We start from the raw sequence: 21316 nt of genomic DNA on the forward strand, positions 1-21316 counted from the left end.
ATGTGCCAAACCCCCCCCCCCATGAATGGGATGTTGGGAAGCTCCGCATATATTTAGCTGCACAGCCTTGGGAGGGCCCATCCACGCTGGCTATGAATGTTTATGAATGGTTCCTTGGCCTCTTCACAAAAGGCCATAAATCCTTTGAGTGCTTTTGTGTTCAATTAGAACCTTTTGCCCCTTTTGCACACTCCTAACAAATATCCCCTCTTCTCCCTCTTTCTGTCTCATACATGCAGACACACACACACAGACACACTCTCCATCACCCCGTTACAGAGCCTCCCCTGGTGAGTCAGGGAGATTTATGAGAAGAAGCTGGGTTCGTCAAGCGCCGTCTTCCCCCCGGGGGGTGTCACAACTGCATTTGTATGCCAGGGATCCTCTCGATGGCGTACTATAAAAAGAACCCCAACAAAAGCCCATTGGAGTCAGAGGATTCGCAGATCCAAAACTTGCTCTCTCCCTCTAGAATAAGCGGAGCAGCAGCCATTAAGCAAAAGGAAATCTTTGGGGTGAAGTTGGTTGCGATCTTCCAGATATTTATTTCAGCAGGGCTAATGAAAATGCATTAATACTGTGTGGAGTAAGACGCGGGGTGTTTTTCTGTCTCGCAGTTCTCTTGTACTTATCACCGGGGACTTGAAAGAGAACAAGGGGAAAAATGTCTTTGCATACAGCGGCGCTGTCTCCACGGATGATATTGTTTTGTTAGGAGAGCCAGGGTTTGGTCCCACTACGTGAGTTGGTGGCAGCAGATGTTCTTTGGAAGCTCCTGTTTCTTTGCTCTGTTTGTCTTCATTTTGAACCACTCACAAATCCCACGTTTGTCACAGAAACTCGAAGTACTTGCTTTTGATGCAGTCAAGGGAGAGCGTGCTTTCATTTGAAACGCTGTCTGACAGGTGTGCCTGAAGAAGCAGATAATGTGTTTCGAGGGGGGATATTCAAGCTGTCCTCTCCCTCTGTTCCAGCCCTGATGGAAAGCTCCCCGGTAAATTAAAAACGTCCCTTTGAAATTTTTAGTCTGGAAATAGCTCGCAAATGTAGTGATGAATGATTTTAAATCACTGTAGCAACCACTAAAAGAAATTTGCCTTGGCACCCTGCTTGGAGATATTCACGCCCGCAGTAATTCCTAGATATCTGAAGGAAATGTCCCATTTAAGTTATTTTAAATGTAACCAGACTTTTGTGTACAGCAATACTTCAATAATGACTCCAGATCAAGCAAGTGATTTGTCACTATAATGACTGACCGACTACTCTCAGCTAAACCTATCAGGTAACCAGACAGTAGACAGACCATCCTCGCAGCTTGATTCAATTGGTCAAGGGTTAATGGGTTGGGCGCCAACAGGCATGTTGTGGATAAGATGTCAGCGTCTGTCTGGGATCTCGCTCGCTCTATCTTTCTGTCTCTATTTCTATGTAACATGGAGAAGCGGTCAGATCGTCCATAAAAACAAAAGTCCAATTCTCATCTGCCTCGTAGTTTTTGCAGAGCATGAATTTCCTTGTGTCAATCAGCACTAGTTGTTCAGTGATGTACTTGTGCTGAATTTAAATGGTTTCCCAGTGAGTCATAAGACATCCAAATTTCAGGTTTCACTTTGGAAGATTTTAAGAAAAGGAGCTTGTGAAACACTAACATCTAAGTACTTTTATCCATGCTGAAGAACGTTTGAATATCAAGCAAGGACGCTGCAGAGCCTTTGTGTTCTTTACTCAGTCTCATCTTCATTTCTTCAAACCCAGTTTAAATCATGGCAGTGAAGAAGTGGACTGACAGATTCAGTTGGGGGATGGTGATAAACAAATATTGTTGTACCAGCACCAAGTACCAGTTGCTCACTTTTAAGTAATTTTCGTACATATTAATGTCTCATTTAAAGCTTGTCTGGGATTCAGGGACACCTTAAAATTTAGCATATTAGTCATAACTGTGTTTTCATTAGAGGATAATCACTTATAAATAATTGTGTTTTGGTTAATTTAGAATGTGCCCTTCATATCTACATATGCAGGAGGCCTTTTTCAGGGAGCCTGCCATTTCTAGCTGCCTTGTCCCTACATCAGCCCAGAATAGATAAACCAAACATGGTTTCAATGGAGGGCCTTTGGCACGTATACACTAATGTATGGCCACAATAGATTCTTCTATACATACGGGCAACAATGAGACAAACACCAAAACGGCAAATGGTTTTACAGGTGGACACCACTGAAATCTTCCCTCCTCATATTTCTGACTGTTTTTTCACTAGTTTTGCATTTGGCTAGTGTCACTATTAGTAGAATGAGGTAATACCTTATGTATACTCTACAGAATATGAAAACTCCATGAGAGACGGGACAGGTCTGCTCGTTTCTGCAAGGGGGGACAGGATGAGCACTGCTAGAGCTACAAAATGACCTCCAGCAGACTGCTGGTGTGAATGTCTCTGCCCAAACAACCAGAAACAGACTTCGTGAGGGTGGCTTGAGGACCTGACATCCTCTAGTGGGCCCTATGCTTTCCACAGTTGAGAGCAGGTTCACCCTAAGTATATGTAACAGATGTAAAAGGGTTTGGAGAAGCCGTGGAGAACGTTATGCTGCCTGTAACACTGTTTAGCATGCCCGGTTTGGTGGTGGGTCAGTGATAGTCTGGGGAGGTACATCCATGGAGGGATGCACAGATGTCTATATCAGGATGAAGTCTTTGACTCATTGTCAGATCCTACCCTGGTGCAGTGGTCCTGGTGCCTAACAATGCCCAGTGATCTATCCAGGCATTTCATAGGGGAATGAAAGGATTGATACCACTGACTGGTCCCCACACTCGCCTGACTGAAATCCAATTTAAAAAAAACCTCTGGGACATTATGTTTCAGTCCATCTTACCTGTACGCTAAACTGTCCAGGATCTCAGTGATGCCCTGGTCCAGATGTGGGAGGAGATCCCCTGGGACACCATCCTTTGTCTCATTAGTAGCATGCCCCAACCTTGTCAGGCATGCATAGAAGCACGTAGGGCCCATACAAAATACTGACTACCATTTTGAATTGCTGCAATGTAATATCTGCAAAATGGACTATCCTCCCACATCATTTTTTCACTTTGATTTTTGGTGTGTCTTTGAAATCAGCCCTCGGTTTATAATTTTCTTTTCCATCAAACAATGTCGAATCCTTTCATTTCGAACACATTACCCAGTTCATATCAGTGTAGATATGTTTCCCCCTCCATTGAGATCTGATCTGCTTTCAAAGTGTTTTTCTAAAAGCAGTGTATTCGAGTGCCTTGAGAAAAGTTGCAGCACCCCTTTGAACTAACATTATTCATCAGCACAGCTGTCATTTACTGCCAGCTCCACTCTGATTGGCTCATTGATATTTTGTCCTCTGTGTTGTTGACAGAAATGGAGCCCTGGATCTTCAGGTTCAAAGCAGAGGGCACGGTGGATTATTCACAGCTGACCTTTGACCCTAGCCAGAACGAACTTATCGTCGGCGCCAGGTAACCCATATCCAACATTGTTACTTTTCTCATTCTCTTTCCTTTGTCCTTTGTCTTTGTTGTCTGTGCTTTTGTTGTCTTTCATTCTTGTTTTTTTTTTTGCAGCGTTTGTTGGTGCGTTGCATGAGTAATGATCAGTTTCTCCATAGATGTCTTCAAAAGAAAAATGGCTTTGGAGATTGTTTCCAAGTCCATTGTCTTTGTCGAGCACAGCCAAGTGTGTGTGTGTTTGCATATATGTGTACTTGTATTGCTTATGTAGTGAGGACATAAATCTGTTTACACAGTGACTTCGTTGGGATTAGCCTCACTGTTAGAGACAAACACTAAGTGCCCAAAACATAAATCCTTACATTTTAAGGGTGAAGGCTTGGTTGAAGGTCAGGGTAAGGTCAGAGATAAGGATTAGTTAGTAGTAGTTGTGGTTAGGCTAAGATCCCAAATGAATGAATGAATGTATAAAGTTATGAATGAACACTGTTGTTTTTTAAAGAAATTTTATATGTGCTTGAAGACTTAGATGTGTAAGTGTTTGCTTCATTGCTGAAGAAGTATGCTATGCACTTCACTTAATAGCTTTAGTAGTTGTAGAAAGAAATAATCATGGCAGCATCAACAGGAGATAACAGGAAAGCTATCAGGAAGGAGTGCAGCAAAGCAAACAGAAACAAAGTGAGCCCAGGGAATTTACTAATGCACCTAGAACCTTAAGATGGAAAGGCTTAATCTGGAAAATGTATGTGGGTGGATAAAGGTCTTACAGGTGAGTAAATCCCCCCTGGAAAACATGGTAAGGAATATAATATAATATAATATAATATAATATAATATAATATAATATAATATAATATAATATAATATAATATAATATAGCAAATAAAAGCCATCTTTTATTTTTAGCTACCATTCAAGATTCAGTCAGTTATATCAACACATGCATACAACACTCAAAAAAATCAAATAAGAGATTTTCTTCACTTCTCTGTGCCAACTCGATGGCTGTTGAGTGTCTAAGTATGAAAGGCAGTGTAGCTAGATAGATGACTGCAGGTTGGGTTAGAAGTATGAGTGATAATGGAAGGAAGGAGGGATCGATGAAAATATCAATACAGTAAAATAGGAGGCCGTGGCCACGCTGAGACCTGGCTGATAGCCACTCTTCAGGAGACTGATCTTTGCCAAAGCACTTATTTGTATGTGCATGTGTATTCAGGTGCTTGTGGAAACAGACTTTAGGATTTTTACTCTGTAATGAGATATCTGCTTTATTTAGAGAAAAAAATTAAAGATTGCTCTGTAAAACTGTTTGCTAGCATGAAAAAAAAAGCACCTGATAGGTTATCTTCCTACACGTTTGCAAAATCTGTGTCTGTTCAAGAGCTTTTAAGCAAATCAAGTAATTAAAAAAACAAATGCAGTCCAGATCATCTTTGAATAAAATATTTTTTCTCAGAAATAAACTTAACAAATATCCATATCTATGTAATGCAGCAACTCAGCATACCTGCTTTCTAAAACCATAGACTGTATATAAAAAATGGATACATGCACCATGATATCACTTTATGTTTTGTGGGTTTACATTTCAGAACCTCAGTTTGGACAACGTCATCTTGTTTTTTGTTTTGTTTTCTGTTTGTTGAATTTACTTTCCATTGCCAGGCTTTGTTGATGAGTATTTAGATCATGCTAGCTAGCTAAGTGAGCAAGCTACATAAATATGGGAGTATTTGACATGTGCAGATACCTGCTTATTAATGCTAATGAATGAATAAATTAGGACAAATATCTGTGCAGCAAATAGCATTTCTTTGTCATGTAGCTGCATTAAAAATTGTCCAAAAAGCACCAACACCACAAACATGGCTGAGGTCCATTTCAGTGAGTCTGCACCTTCTGATCAAAGATGGTAAACTTTTAAGTCTTGCACAATAAGTTTTATAATTCTACGACTGTCATGAGGAGAAAATAGCTATAGAGTCCAAAGTTATTACATATTTATATCTATTTGTAAAGCTGGGCATTTTAACTTGATAGCCTATAGGCACTGACCTACTTTTGTAGCCAGTCACACAAGACCTTTCAAGTAGATTTCAGCTTGTCCGAAAAAAGTCATTTTAGGGCCCGAGGTATACATCCACACTAGGGCTGCCACAAACGATTATTTTGATAGTCGACTAGTCACTGATTATTTTTGCAATTAGTCGACTAATCAGATCATGCATCCATTGGACATAAAACGTACAGCTTATTGCACCAGCATGCATCTGCTCTTATATAACTATCATTAGCTTACAGCTTTAAGTGTTTAAGGTATGTGCTAAGTAAAAATAAAGACAAGATGATAGTTTATTAAAGTTTAATGAAATCTGCAGATTGTTTTGGTGGAGTTTAATAAACTCAGTCTCGTCTGCTCCTTGCTATCTAAAATATAACGGGACACCGGAGTATATTTTCGAGCATCTCACACTTCTGATAATCAGCTGTCTGCTTGATGTTTATTCAGCTGTGTAAAAACTATAACTTTAATCTCAGCCAAACCGATTTACTCAGAAACAAATAAAATACTGAAAAAAGCCAAACAATAACATTTTTAAGTTATCTAAGTGACTTATATATGTTTAACCTGAGTAGCGAAAGACGGGGGTGGGTTTTGAAAACGATTTGCCGGGAGTCCGGTGTTCTCACGGCTCTAGTGAGCCTTGCCCCCGGCTAGCTATCGAGCTAGTGGGTAACAGACGTCTCCGAAAACGTCGGAGCGCTTTTGAAAATATGTGGTGTCTTGAATAACTGAGCAGATATTTGAGGTTTACACAGCTACATTCTCGCCTGAAAATATGTTAAACGTTTATTTTGTGACCCAGAAAGAATAATAAGAGTAATATTAAAACTAACTAGCTACCGCCATTGTTGGAAACTGCGCTGGGCCGCGCTATGAATTCTGGGACACAGCTTTTTCTTCTTCTTCTTCGCGCTTTAACAGCAGCTGGCATCCTTGTACATGCAGTGCTGCCATCTTCTGTTTCAGTCCGTTATTACACTCTTAAATCCTACTACTTATTCCTGCATCTTTTGTGATCTCACAAAGCTTCAAACGACGCGTCGACTATTAAATCAGCCGTCGACGATTTTGATCGTCGATGTAATCGTGACTAGTCGACTAATCGTGGCAGCCCTAATCCACACCTCACTTGCAGCTGGTCTGTCTGTACTTAAAGGCACAAAGTGAAATTTCTTCTTCTAATTGTTCAGCCTAAGAGTGTGTGTATATACATTTCTATATATATACAAAGTCAGTTACAAGCTGATTTAAGTTGGGAAAGAAAGTCTAAAAAAAAAAAAAACGAGACTGGCAGATTATAATCTTCGGCAGATTATTCGAAACCGTGGGCACATTTCATATGCACATATAACATTCCTCTTTAAAAATTTGCCTTTTGGTGGCACAGACCTGCAAAAACATGGATATTACAGAAATCTCAAAGGGGGGAAAAAATCACAGTAAATAATGCTTTTAGTCCTAATTGTCAAGTTTCATGTGATCTCATTCTGGTAATGGTGGATAATGGCTGTAGTAGACAGCCTGAGACATTTTTAGTCAAATTATAGAATATTCCTCTTGAGACAGCATTCATTACAACTATGATGTTTCTTGAAAAGTTAGAAATGCCAGTGAATCAGTGTTGTTTGTGCCTTGCAGATTTGAAAAGCTCCAGGCAAGGCAGGACATACTTATTAGAGTGCGATTTCACAGTCAGGCTTTGATTGTCCTTCAGTTGCCTCCCCCCCCCCCCTCTCTCTTACTCTTTTCATACATGTGAAACCCTGGGAATAGGAGCATAAAACCTTTTAGCTATGCTTTATCTACTCTTTTTTTGGTGTCCTAATTATGGGTTGGAGAAACCTAGAGGTCCATCATTTGCTGCAGTCGTTGAATTCAGCCATCCGTTGAATACAGTTCATTTCAATACCCTGACTACGCTCTTACAATTCCTTGTGCCACCTATGAAAAGATTCATTTTAACTCCAACTGCGGGAACTTCAGAAGCTTCAGATGTGGCATTTTTAAAGGGGAACTTCACCAATTTTACACAACAAAGTCTATTTACAATTCCCGTATTATACTGCAGCATATGTGGAACTGAACTCGACAAAGGTCAGTGTGATGAGAGCAAGTTTCCCAAAAAATAAGAGGCTGTCTGAAGTCTGTAGCCTGCTTCTCATCCTCGCTTGAGCCTCGTGGATTGAAGCTACATAACTAGTTGCAGTAAAACAGGCATATAAAAAAGAAAGCACATCCTCTTTTAAATTAGAGGTTTTATATATCAGGAATAACAATAAAATAATAAAAATAAATTGTATGGTTCTTACCGAATTCTAAAATCAGATGAACAACAACACATGGCATATATAACACACTGTATTTTCTTTTCTCAACATAAACGAAGCCAAAATATCAAGTAATCTTTTACTACTTTAATAAAACTGAAGACTGTAGGAAGGGTAAGCCGTAGGTGCTGCTAATCAGATAGACTTGATTAATTAATCACCAATCTCTAGCAGTTTTTACAATTTGCTTGAGTCAGGCTTGTGTTAACAAAGGAAGAACGATAACAGCAATAATCTTATAGAAGAAACCGTTTCTGCCCATCAATCTGAGAAGGGTTATAAAGCCATTTCCAATTTGAGGTCCACCACTCTACAGTGAGAAAGATTATTCACAAGTTAAAAATGTTCAACACAGTTCAGAGAAACTGCAAAAATCCCAAGAGGTATATTTTAGACTCTACAGGCCTCAGTTAGCATGTAAAATGTTAATGTTCATGACACTACAATTAGGAAAAGGCTGAACAAGAAGGGCTTGTTTGGACGGTTTGCCAGGAAAAACCCTCTTACCTCTAAAAATGGCATGGAAGCTAAGGTTTGCAAAGTTGCATTTGAACAAACCACAAGACTCCTGGAACAATGAACAGATGAGACCAAAGTGGAGATGTTTGGCCAAAAGCAAACACAGCAAACCAGCACAAATACTTCATACCAACTGAGGGAAGTATGAGGATTTGAGCTTGTTTTGCAGCCACAGGACCTGGGCACCTTTAGGTCATTAAGTCAACCGTGAACTCCTCTGTACACCAAAGTATTCTACAGTCCAACAGATAAAGCTTGGCCAAGATTAGGTCATGCAACAGGACAATGATCTCAAGCAAATCTACAGAATTCCTGAAAGAGAAAACAATTAAGGTGCAGCGATGGTCCAGTTAAAGTAAAATCTTAGAATTGAAATGGAAACGCCTTTTAATAACAGTGCAGTTTTGACCTGTTGTCCGATCCTCACACCTTTGTTTCTTGCTTTCAGTGCATTAAAGGGCTCCATTAACTCACACCTTCCCTTCTTTTCACAGAAATCACCTCTTCAGACTCAATCTTGAAGACCTGACACTGATCCAGGTGAGTGCTAATTCTGTCTCCCGCTGCCGTCTCACTCACCCAGTTTTCTAGGCGAATGCGTATTAACTCTGTCTGCTCGTATGACTCCCCCTTCAACAAACACTGCGCTAATTTTAGCACGCTGCGTGTCTGTGCTCGCAACTTAAAGCGGTTACAGCAAAATGGTTTAGCGTTTCACGTGTCACAACAACTTCACAACCCGGTGGAGCTCCAGTGGGCTCGGTTGACGGCGCCGTGGGTTGATACTCGCAGTGAATGAAAGAGTGTTGATAGGAAGCGTTGTCTGTGTTAATGTCCTCCTTGCTGAAATCCAATTTGAAGGTGTTTGTGAAATTTGAAGCTGTACTTTGCCACATGTCTAAACTTTTAAAAGATCTTCTGCAATTTCTTTAATGTGATGCTACAAATGATTTGAAATGGCAAACAGAAATCAAAGTGTCCTAACATCTTGCGCGCGCGTTGCACGAAATATGTATAAATAGCTGTGCGCACAAGCTGGCAATTTAATTTTTTCACCCTGTCTTTCCCACATGTCGCTAATTTCTTTTTCCAACATCCTCTCATTTCACTTTCTTTTTTTCCTCTCTTCTATGAGCCCACATATCCCCACCTGTGGAGCAAGCCAATTTTGTGACCCACTGAGTTACCATACAAACACTGACACTTTGAGGGCTTTATTTGCAGGTGGTAACAGCAAGCCTTCTTTGATGCTTAGACAACTCTTTATGTTTGCCATTTACACTCTAGAAAACCAGGGGAGAGGAGAAAGAGAATCAGGGGAGCAAGAACGGCTGGGTGGAACAGGAGTGTTGTTGACATAGATCTGACTAGAAGGGGAAAATGGGGAAAATGGACAGAAGAAATAAGAAGCGAGGCTGAATTTGTTAGGCAGGAGGGAGTGGAGGGTAAAACGCACAAAGGAATCAGGGAGCAGTGAGACAGCACACAGACAACGAGGGAAGAAAGCAGGAAAAAAAAACCCGCAGAGAGAGACGAGGATTCACGCAGAGCCGGTCTTTTGTGGCCGCTCGCTGGGACTCCGATGCTTTTTAAAGTTGCTCTGTGGCATCCGCGCACCCAGCTATCCTCCCCTTCTTTTTTTCATCCTGTGCTCGACTGGGTTTGCAGAATCAGCAAGGAGATTCCACTGAGCCAATCTACCCTGCATCTCCAAGATGTCTTCTTATGAGAGAATAGGATCTGGTAATCCGTGCCAAGGCCTGGGGCTGGTTTAAGCTGACCTGCACACTAGTCCCAGCTTCGCATTTAACCATGCCAAGGCCATAAAGTCAAGCATAAATATATATCCAAGTGGTGGAATTTAAGGAGGAAAGGGGGAATTATTCCTTTCACCTCCTTGAAGCGTCTTTCTTTCCTTCCTTTTTTTTCATCCAAGCATGAAACAGGAGATTAAATGCGCAAAGATTTGGTTGCCTCTGCGCCTGGGTTTACATATATTTCTCATTCTTATTGTTGTTGGATATGAAAGCCTTGAATGAATTTCCCCTTTGGCGCTGTTGCTCCACTCACATTACACGCATTGCTGATTGATCAAATAGATTTACTAGGGAACATGGCGCTGAAGGTGGCAGAGCCAACAAAGAAAGTTTGAGCAGAAGCACTTGTTAGTAGTCCTGTGCATTTTATTACGGTTGCACCAAGGTTCAAGAGAGTTGCATGAGCTTCTCTCTCTCTCTCTTCTGCAGGAGGAAATTAAGCTAAAAGCTACACCTACGCCTGTCTTTGTGATTTCACCCCATCCTCATGTATCAGCCCTGTCAGATAATGCCCGATGGCAGTGATTTGTTCTTGCATGGATGGCAGCATTAAGAAGGAGGCTGTGTATGATTTGACAGAGCACAAGGTTTAAAGCTACTGTAATACAAACAGCCGGTAATATGCTAAAGAGTTGGGTATGATTACCTTATGATTGATGACTGATCTCATCATGCATGAAACTTTTCTGGGGAGGACAAAATAAAAAACAGCCACCAAGGTTTTCTTTGAGGCAAAGATTAATCCAACCTACCTCTCCTGCCCTTGGATGCAGTGTGATAAGTTGCTTTCAAGCTTTTCAAGAGGCAGAAAATGAACTGGGAATATCTGGTAGTCTTACTGTTGTATTACGAAGGGTGTGGGGGGTTTGAAAGCACTGACACTTGGACTGGTAGCTAAACACTGCCCGTCTGTTGCACATATCGAGATGAGACAAAGAGATTGATCGACCCTGAGCCCCAGCAAACATAATCTCCTCAGTAAATTGGCTCCTTGTTTGGAGGTAATAAAAACCAGAAAAAAGTGCAACAGCTGGAGAGAAAGCGGACTTTTGTTTTTAAAAAAAATAGTGGATGCGAATTCATCTGTGAAGTGTGTGTTTTCTAAGAAGACCTTAAAGATTTGGTCTTAGGAGTGTAAACTGTGTCACTCCCTGAGGAAAGCTATAAAGGGTGTTTACAAGACAGAGGCGCACTTAAAGAATCATAAAGAGAAGAAAATATTTCACATCACGTTAACTTTCTAACCTGTGTTCAAACCGAGTGGCAGTTTGGGTTTGAAGTGGGAAGAGTCAGTCATCAACACATGCGTCAGCCCTCGCGATGACCTTGATTGGAGTTAATATCTCGTACTTAAAGGTGTTTTTTCCTGCTGTGTCTCAGTAGCCTGAAGAGGCTTTCCTCTCCCTGTCAACCTCTACCCTCATCGTCACTGATCTGGAAAACACTGTCAAGAACAAAAGGTGGATACTTTTCTCCTTGCTCCACTTTCAAAACTTGTGCAGCAGAGTCGAAAAAAAAAATAGAAGACAGGAACGTAACTGTGCAGCATGTGCAACTACTGAGACATTTAGAGCTTCCACAGACAAACAATTAGCTTGAAACGACCCAACGAAGCACAATTTCCCTTCCTCCATTTACAGTAAATTGCACATTACATGTCATCTCCATTCAGTATTGTCCTTCTGCCCTGTTTATCATTCATATCCTGAGATCAGCTACTGCCAGCCTTAGGGGAAGCAAATCAATGCTGGCACTGCCATTGCTAACTATGCCAGCTCAGATTAATTGCTTGTTTTTCTGTCTGCACGTGAGCTCACCAAATAATATCAGCATGCCCATTTTTTAGCAGCATCTTTACTTCTTTACTTGGGCTAATAAACCACTGCTAACTTCCATGCTCGTCCTTAAAAGCATGAACTGAAAGGACCCAAAGTTTCTAATTTGCATTCAGTGATAAGAGTCTATTGAATTCACATAAACAAAGGTGCTAATGTAAGAAGAAATTACCAGGGGAGGGGGAAAAAAGCTAAACGCACACACACACTCAGCCTGTACAAGCCAATATCAGGATCCTGCTTCCATGCTAAATCGGAATAAGATGCAGAAGATGAGCCTGAGTTTCAACAGAAGAACCGAGGCACAGCGTTAGTCAATAAGCACCGGGATGAGGAAGGATCAGTGGTATTGTTCATGATTCAATACAGGCGAGGAGGAGAAAATAGTGGAAATTCACTCCAGCCTCTCTCTTGTCCTCCTGCACTGGCACAGGAAAACACTATCCATAACAGTTTCCCCTGGCAACAGACACTGTATGCTGTTGAGATGTATTTTGTGCTTTTATTTTTCTTTGCTTCCTCTTGTATTGTGTCCTTCACCCCGTCCCCCTCTTTTTAAATTTTTTTTAAAAGAAGGACTTTTTCCACTTTTGCATGTCTAATATATCACGGCCTTGTCTCTTGGCCGCTAACTTGGCCGTTTAAATGCATAGACCAAAATGCACGATTGGAACTGGAGATGCAGACACGTACAGTGATATCATGGACGCGACGGCATGTTCAACCATAATAGTTGTGAGTATACTGTAAAAGGCAGACAGTAGCAGGGGGTCTCTTCTACACGGACTCATCCGTTCAAAGTGTCACGATGATATGAGTAGAGACACGGACCTACACGTTGGCAAAGGCATGACATCAAGACCAATTTCGCGTGTAAATCTTCCAGCAGCTTACATCAACAGACATCAATGTGAATAGTAAATACTGTGCCAGCACATCAGAAGGTAATATCAGATATTCATAAGCCAGATTAGATTTCCCCCCACAGGATTTGTCCAGCTCTTACTCTCAACCCGCCGTCCCCTTGTAATGAGGCGCACAGCTAGTCATTTCACAAAGCTAGACAGCTGTCAGCAGCGAGTGTGTTCTCTGGACCCTCTTTATGCAAAATATATTCAATATCATGTCTGGAAACTGCTGTTTTGGAATTCAGCTCCTCACTCCCTCCTCCATCTCACTGACTACCTCACTCAGCCCACACAGTCTGCCTTGTTCTGGCTGACTCCTAAGTTGGACTCTGTTTTCGCTTTGTTGTTTCCCCCCTGTCTATTTGTCCCTTATTTTCCCTTTTCTGTTCTTTCCTCTGTCGTTGTCCATCTCCCTCCCTGCCTACACTCCCCCTTTGTATCTCTCCTGCACCCACCACACCTAACAATAGCCCCTCAGTGTGAGGGCTGACGAGAGACTTGGGCACAATGGTTCATCTCTAAGGACTGCACCCATTACAGGGGGCAGGATAGAGGGTGGACGCGAGGAAAAAAAAAAAAATTATTCTCCACTGCTTTCATTTCTTCCCTGAAGCAACAAATGACTGTGGTAAATTCTCTCTGCCTAACTGAATTTCTGCATCGTAATCACATTTTATGTTACTTAACATACTATTCCAGTCTATTTTAATTTTCCTATTTTTTAGCCGCTTTGGTTAAAAATAAAACTGTCCATCAAGCTCTCGCTGAGCACTAGATGGTAGCAGTGATGCTTAAAATAAATAAAATGTGACAACAAACAGGCGTATTCGTACAAATTATCCTGAAAATTTCTCCATTTAGAAAATTCAGAAATTAGAAAATATTTAGAAAAGAAAAGAGTAAAAATATTGACCGCTAACATTTCAAGCAGCTATAGATCTGTCAAGCTAACCTGAGCTAGTACTGCAGTGACCAAACAGCTGTGTTTAGACCTGTTGACAATAAGCACAAGCTTCTCTTTACAGCTGAGCTATTTGGCAGCGTGTGCGTTCAAGACCTCTTGTTTGGCCTCCTGTTGTGTCTCTACAAATAGAAAGTACTATATAATTAACTTTTTCACTGATATTCTAAAATAATTATTGGTCTGAGTCAGTGGTGTGCGATGACTTTTACAGAAAGGAAAGCAGAGCAAATGATCCCCCGACCACCAAATGATCAGTTGAGCAGTTCCGCTGTTTCTCACCCACCAACGAGACAAATTGGACCAGATGAAAACATAATAAACATTTCATGATTAATGTGGCCTGTCTTTTCTGTGCTGACAGCATCTCTCCAGGATCTTGCTGCATTCTGCCTGGATGTCATAAACACTGTGAACTCTTTTCTGGCTGTTTATTTTTGCTGTATAGGGAGGGCGCCTATAATACCCATCAAAATATATACTGTTAACTAAGAATGACCAATGATGGAGGAGTTATTTAGATTTTATTTCCTTTGAAAACCCTACAATTAAGCATACATCGTGTAAAGGTCTCCATCTCCATAATGTCCTACCCACTGCTTCTTTCCTGGTGCCTTTGTCTTAATCCAGTTTTTGGTGATCTTTGCTGCAGAAAGGAGAATTTTAGCCAAGTAACGGCCCTTTACATGTAGGCTACAGCACCTTTCAAGTATCCAAGATACAAAACAAGGCAAGTTCTGGGAATTATATAACCTAATATATCACAAACAGCTGAGTTAATTTTGACTCAGAAAATGTGAATTTTTCTACATTTCCAGAAAATGTGTGCATTATCTAGTTGATTCCATCCACTCAGCCTCCAACACTGTTGTTGTGTATTGGTTTGTTTATCTTAGGTGCAATAAAATACGAATTATACAGTCACATTTTAGACACAAAGCATTCATTGATAAACTCCCTATCAGAGAATTGCTTGCTGGTTATTGCAATTTTGTGGGAAATCAGATACACATTTTTCCCCCTCCAGCGGCAAGGGTACCTAGACCCGGTTTGTAGAGTACGCTTGGGGAGTGTGATCGTGTGTACAGTGTCTCTTTATGTATGTCTCCACGTTGGGTGAGTTTTGAGTAATTGCATATGAGAGCATGAGGGTGGGAATGGATGTTTGTATCTGTGTGTACCTGTATGTCTGTGTCTATATGTCAGGTTGGGTATCAGACGCCACCTCTCTGGGGACATTTCAGGCCCTATGGAGGCCTATCTCTCCCTACCACCACTTCAGGTGGTTTTTGTCAGGTTTTTGTTTTTTGCCCTTTATCCCCGTCCCTCTTCTCCGCTGTTTTTTCCCCCTCTTTCTTTCTCCCTTTTCTTTTCCTCATTCAAGTCTGTCCTGTATCTAGCAAGTGAAAATAAAAAAAATTAAAAAAAAACAATAAAAGGTGAATCAAATAGACCATTACGGCAAGGCTGGGATGGTCCATTTGGTAAAGTAAATCCGTTGGGCATCTTTCTTCGCCTTTAGACAATAATTCTGATGGCAAAAGAGCCAAACAGGACAGGCAAAGAATAAAAGATACACATTTTAAAGGAAACTGCTTGTTTATTTCTTTTTTTATTTATTACTGGTGTGTGTGTGTTTGTGTGTGTGTGAGTGTGTAGTTTTGATTGTTAGTCCATAGCGCTTTATGAGAGTTGCTTATCTTTTTACGTGAAATAACGTAAGAGTTTGAGATTCCAGAGGGGCTGGCAGCAATGCACTCAGTGAAAGGGACTACTTGTTTATTGGGGTAGCTTTATGCTTGCATAGCCTGGAGCTGAAATGGGACAACATGGGAATGCTAATGAAATATTTCGCGCCTATTGCAAATTTCCATTGCCGAATTGTAACATCTACTCTTATCTGTATTAAATCGATAGGTTTCTAAAAGAGATAAAAGAAATATTGTGCAGAATTGAGTTCAACTTATTGGTACAGCCCTCCTCCAGGGTCCCTATTTCTCAAGTGGCCCTTTAGGGAAAATGAAATGCGCACCCCTACTCTGCACTCCAGTTTATGCATTAGGAGCCTACCTCAGGTGGCTGCTTTTCTTTCTCGCTTTCACTTCTTTGTTTTTTACTTCAGAAGTGGCGTTTGCAACTCTGTCATGATCCTGGCCAACATGGCCCAGGATCATGACACTCTCTTTCTGTCTTATCTTCTTTGCTTCCCCTCTATGTCTTTATTCTAGTTCCCTCTAGGTGACAAAGGCACAGAAAAGACTTGTGTGAAGCAGCTTCCTCTGATAAAGCCAAGAATTATTATTACTTAATGACAGCACATTCCAGACATATTTCAGTTTAAGACAGATTCATCTTGGAGGCACAGGGGCTGAACAATAGCATTCTAATGAGCTTTTAATGTTTCCTAATGACACTGGCGCTTGCTTAGCTCGGCTGTGATTCTGTTCTCCACTCTGGACCATTTGAGCCTGGGCAGTCAGATTAGGTGGCACTAGCAGTCTGTGATGTCAGCATATCGCCACTTAACTTGCGCGTGGACATCACCTACTTCAGTAGCTGTAAAGTTGATGTCTTAAATATGAAATGAGAATATGTATTATTCCGAAAATACGTTCTGCACCACTCAGGATGACGATAAATCACATGATTGTCCCGTGATGACAAAAAGAAACACTTTGCTCCCACTAATGTGATTTCAAGTTGTAATTTAGCCTCGTACCATGACTGATTTTTTACACTGAAAGCTTGTGAGTAAGGTTTCAGGCCATTAACAGTTTTTCTTTACCCCCCCATGCGATTAGCTAAAGCGCTCTCAGCGCTTTCAGCACCCACATTGAATTCAGCTGGGACCAGCAGTGGTGCTGTGTGTGCAGGCTGTGCTGTTTGTGCTGATGTGTGTGGTTTGTGTAGTGGATGGATGCACAGCCCCAGAATAGCCAGCTTTGGCCTGGAATGGAAGTGACACACAAGAGACAGAGAGAAGCCAGCGTCCATTAATGTCCCATATCTTATCCTCCCCAAATTGCAGCACACACACTGAGCACTTTCCTTCCTTTAAGCCCCTCCTCCCTGTTACTGAACTGTGTACACATTTAGGTGTTTCCATGCCTCCCAAAGGTCACTGAAGCAGAAAACAAAAGCTCTTGTCGTAAAACGCAGCATAAACTTCTGCCGCCTTCTGAAGAAGAAATAAAAGTTCTACTAAATGCTAAGGGGTGTTCAGCTTTCGTTCCCCCTCTTGTCCTGGCATAAAACAGTCCTGATACCAAGGTGAAATCTAATATTCTCTGTCAGTTAGCGATATTTACTATATTCCCACAGAGAGAAGTACTGCACCTCTGGCTACTTTCCAGGTTATTACTGCAGGAAAGTTGTACTGCTGTGGGCAACAAAAAAAACGGAAGTTAAATAGTCTCACTTTTGGAAACTTTTTGTGACTCGGCATTAAGCGTATTATTTCACCAGCCAATTTTTCTTTTAGGTATTCGTGTCTCTGCCAGTCATGCAGAGCTCGTGGCAGTGGTGGCTAATTCTGCCTGTCACAAGTGCGAGCGTCTTAGTGGCCTACTGCCCTCCCAAGGCCAGCAGGCATTTCATGAATAGAGAATTTTTATCAATGAGGAAGCCCCCTTTCTCCAGGGGTTACGAGGAAATTAAAAGGTAGAAAGTGGAGCACGTTGGTGCTTTCACCCTTGGAGGAGAAAAAGTCGGCTTTATCTTCTTATTCTTCCTCCTGCTGCCTTAAAATGTCAGAGGCGTCCCTCTGTTTCTCCTTCACATGTAAATCACATTGACACCCTACTCTAGGGACTGGCCTGTTATGTCTTAAGAGCCCTCCTTTTCCCTCACACATAAATCAAATTGACATTCGGCTTGCACGCTCTTGCGTCTCATTTTTTGGGGGTCTCTGCTTGCTATCCACCTTGATTGGATTCCATGTCTGTATTTAACAGGGCTTATAAACGCGTGTGTGTGTGCCGTAAGAGCGTGCGAGAACGTGTGTGTGCCTCTGAGGGTACAGTGAAGATGTGATGTCAAATTAATTTTCGCCTCTGTTTGAATCCTTCCCTCCTCACCCAAGTCGATCGCTGTATGCTGTATGCTTTTCTATTTGATTTTCTAAATGTGTTTTCCTGTCTTCTGTGGCATTTGTATTGCCGAGCTAGTCAACAAACATCAAACTGACTTCAAAAAGGTGGGAATCATGCCCATGGCTTAGAGCTGGGCATTGTTTTGTTTGGGCTCAGTGAGTGCTTTTCAAAGTGCTTCATGATGATGACATGGCGCCCAGTGTTTGCTACTTCTTGATGGTTTATTGGTAGCCTTACACAGCTTTTCTTTTTCTCTGCAGGAGGCTGAGTGGCACTGCGATGAATTCACCAAGGGAGCCTGCTTCAGCCGTGGAAAGTCTGAGGTGAGTTGAGGCGATGGCTGAACTGTAATTGTGCTTTATCGGACACTTGTCACTAAATTGAAAAGAAAAAAAAAATACAAGTTTCAGTGTATTTTTCAGTGAACTCGTCTCGCTTGCTACTTACAGTTGTTTTCTTGCACATGTTTGTGCACCAGAACTGATATTAATGTGAAAATTCATGGAATTTCCCAAAATGTTTTGTTAGAGTAACAAAATAGATAGTCGATTACGAACGAAAATGCAATCCTTTAGCATTTGCTGAAAGACTTTCTAAATTACAACCCCGCAGCTTTCATGTTTCCTCAACCTTTTTCCTGCGGGTTTGGTAATCTACAAAAATAACACCTGAATGAATGCTGTTCACTGGAGGAAATGAAGTGCCCAGATGTTCCCACCAGCACATCAGTGCTGTATAATAGCTTTGACTTGAAAGCTAAAAAAAAAGAAAAAAGGAAAGAAATCTTCTAAAGACACTAATCATGGATCTACCAGCCTTTTTGTCTTTACAGAAACAGTTGATCGGGTTCAAAGAACACAAAGGAAAAATTATGATGAAACATAATGAGGTTTGAAAGCAACGTGGGGCTTCTAATGTGGCTTTAACATATGGACACATGGGGAATCCCTGCTTTCTATATGAGATATACCTCAAAGACAATTCAAATCAACTTAATGTGAAGTAAAGACCTTCCCACCACACCTTAGCCTCTATTTATGGATCTTGTTCAAAGGGAGTTCCTATTGTTTCGTTCTGTGCAGTGTATGTGTTTGTACGTGGTTAGCGTGCATATTCCCCTACAAAACAGATGGTTTAGCGGCTAAACTTGACTTGTAGGTGAACTGCCCAGCCCTGATCTGTGTGTGTCTGTGCGCGCGCACTACTGTGTATTTATCCTCCTGTGAAAGGTGGTTAGGGACCCATAATAGGCATGCACTGGCTGGCCAGCATAAGATAGCTGTTGTGAATTACAGACCAAAGCTACCTCAGTCCTTGAGAGTCACTGCTGTTTGGCAAGGCTGAATTGTTTTGCTCACTGTTCCCTTCTGAGGATCAGCTCCTGTGATGTACACTAAGAATAGCATTAAAAGACTTTATTCTCCGGCAGCTGACAGGGCTTTCGATGGTTTATTACCTAGCTCAATGCGGAGCAATATACCATCGCTTAAGCTATTACACAGACACCGTCCCTGTGCTTTGAGTGAATTTACAAGTGATTGTTTGGGGGGGTTTTTCTTAATGCACGCATCCGCTCTTCTTTTGTGTATTTGATTTATTCCAGCTGGGAAAAGAAAGGAGACTTAAATTGACTTGACAGGACTTGATTGCTGCTTCTGTTTTGTTTTATAATGTGAGAGCCAAGCGCAGCAGTCTCTGTATTACAGTATGGACGCAGAACATTTGTCAGGAAGTTTTCATAAACAAGTCAAGACTGTGAGGCTGGGCAAATATTAAATATGCTGGTATTTACTCTAGAAACAAACTGCAGTGAAGGATTGAATTATACGGGCCCCTTCACAACCCACGCCTGTTCCTCCACCCACACGCGCGCATGCGGGTATACAGCGTGTAACAAGCTGCACAAACAGCACAGATATATAGGCACGCATGACATTAGGCGCGACTGCTCGTACACGCGAATAAACACATACACACATACTTTGGCCGTTCTTAGCACCAGGAAACGAGTTGTTTTACGAGTCAGCCTTCATCTTGATAGGGGGAAATAAAAGTCCTTACCCTCCTTCCTTCCATCCTCGCTGTGATGCCCTCCACTCCTAAATCAGACCCTCGAGAGGGGGAGTTAGGGTTGCCCTGGGCACTTCAAGTGGCTCAGACAATAGCAGATTTATAAGGTTTTAAATTTCTATGAGGGGCCTCACCAACCCAGCCATGGCCCCTTTCAGATGGAGGAGACCCTATGAGTTTATTACCTTGTCCTAGGACAAAAACAAATGCCGCTCTCTGACATGAATACTGACTCCTGCTGTAACATTTACTACAAAATGACTCCTGCTGATGGAAATTGCCAGAAAGGCTTTGTGGAAGCCGGACCGTTATATTCAGAGTTCATGACTTTCAGCGACAATCATTCTTTCAATCAATCACTCACTCCGTCAGTCCCACTTTATTTGTGCGCTTTTAACCAAGTGCTGAGTGGTTTTGCTAGAAACCCGGGCCAAAACCTCAGAGGAGGACTGAGCCAAGAAAGGAGCTGTGAACATGTACTTCAGCATAATTTAGAGGAAAATAGTTTGAATTGATTAATGTAGAGAGCTGGCTAAAAGAGTGATGATTAAATAGAGTGTATGAGAGTCTACACTTTATATTTCACTTTTTGACCAATCAACAGAGACAAAGTTATTTTCTAAACCAATCCTGAGTGGTACTCTCCCGCAGCCGTTACATTTATCTGTTCTTCACTTTATTCAGATCCCTCTCCAAATCCAGCCCCTGTTGAATTAAGATGTGACTTGGCTAAGCCAGGTGGGCATTAGCCTTGATTTGACTCTGTCTAGCTTGCCCACGTTCCAGAGTAGGCCTCCTGTGGTTGCAGGTGTTTTTCTCATTTATTGGCATAAAGTGTAATTTTGTCTCTACCTGATGCTGTTGCTTGTCAGTGGATAGATAATGGCACTGCTGCTAACTGCTAACTCCGATATGTGTGTTTGCTGGTGTGTTTCCACAGGAGGAGTGCCAGAACTACATCAGGGTGCTACTGGTAAATGGGAACAGGCTGTTTACATGTGGAACCAATGCCTTCACCCCCATCTGCACCAACCGAACGGTATGAACAATGCCAGAATTTGTCTTGGCTTCTGCAACGCTGCATTATTTTGACCTTAACTTTCACACAGAGTCTTATCATTTATATCACTTATATCATTTATATCTACTATATCCCTGATAGTGTTAATTCAAGGGAAGTTGGTATATTATTAATATATTACGTAAATCCTTCAAGAGTGATAG

The 21316-nt window shown here is 41.5% G+C and overlaps 1 protein-coding gene across 4 annotated transcripts in view; it reads left to right on the forward strand.

The window, feature by feature from the left end:
* The window catches only part of sema5a (sema domain, seven thrombospondin repeats (type 1 and type 1-like), transmembrane domain (TM) and short cytoplasmic domain, (semaphorin) 5A), a 160662-nt gene that overhangs the window by 53132 nt on the left and 86214 nt on the right, over positions 1-21316 (forward strand). For all 4 annotated transcript variants that reach the window (XR_014922272.1, XR_014922273.1, XM_085468540.1 and 1 more), the window contains exons 3-6: positions 3403-3502; positions 8905-8950; positions 18283-18345; positions 21033-21131. Coding sequence is in view for 2 of the 4 variants with exons in the window: in XM_085468540.1 (XP_085324666.1) it covers positions 3403-3502; positions 8905-8950; positions 18283-18345; positions 21033-21131 (308 nt within the window). In the remaining 2 variants the exon portion in view is untranslated. The remainder of the gene's footprint in view (positions 1-3402; positions 3503-8904; positions 8951-18282; positions 18346-21032; positions 21132-21316) is intronic.

Source organism: Copadichromis virginalis, linkage group LG9 (assembly GCF_057382275.1).
Source record: "Copadichromis virginalis isolate Kocher_CV1m ecotype Utaka linkage group LG9, C_Virginalis_male_GT1.1, whole genome shotgun sequence".
Lineage (NCBI taxonomy): Eukaryota > Metazoa > Chordata > Actinopteri > Cichliformes > Cichlidae > Copadichromis > Copadichromis virginalis.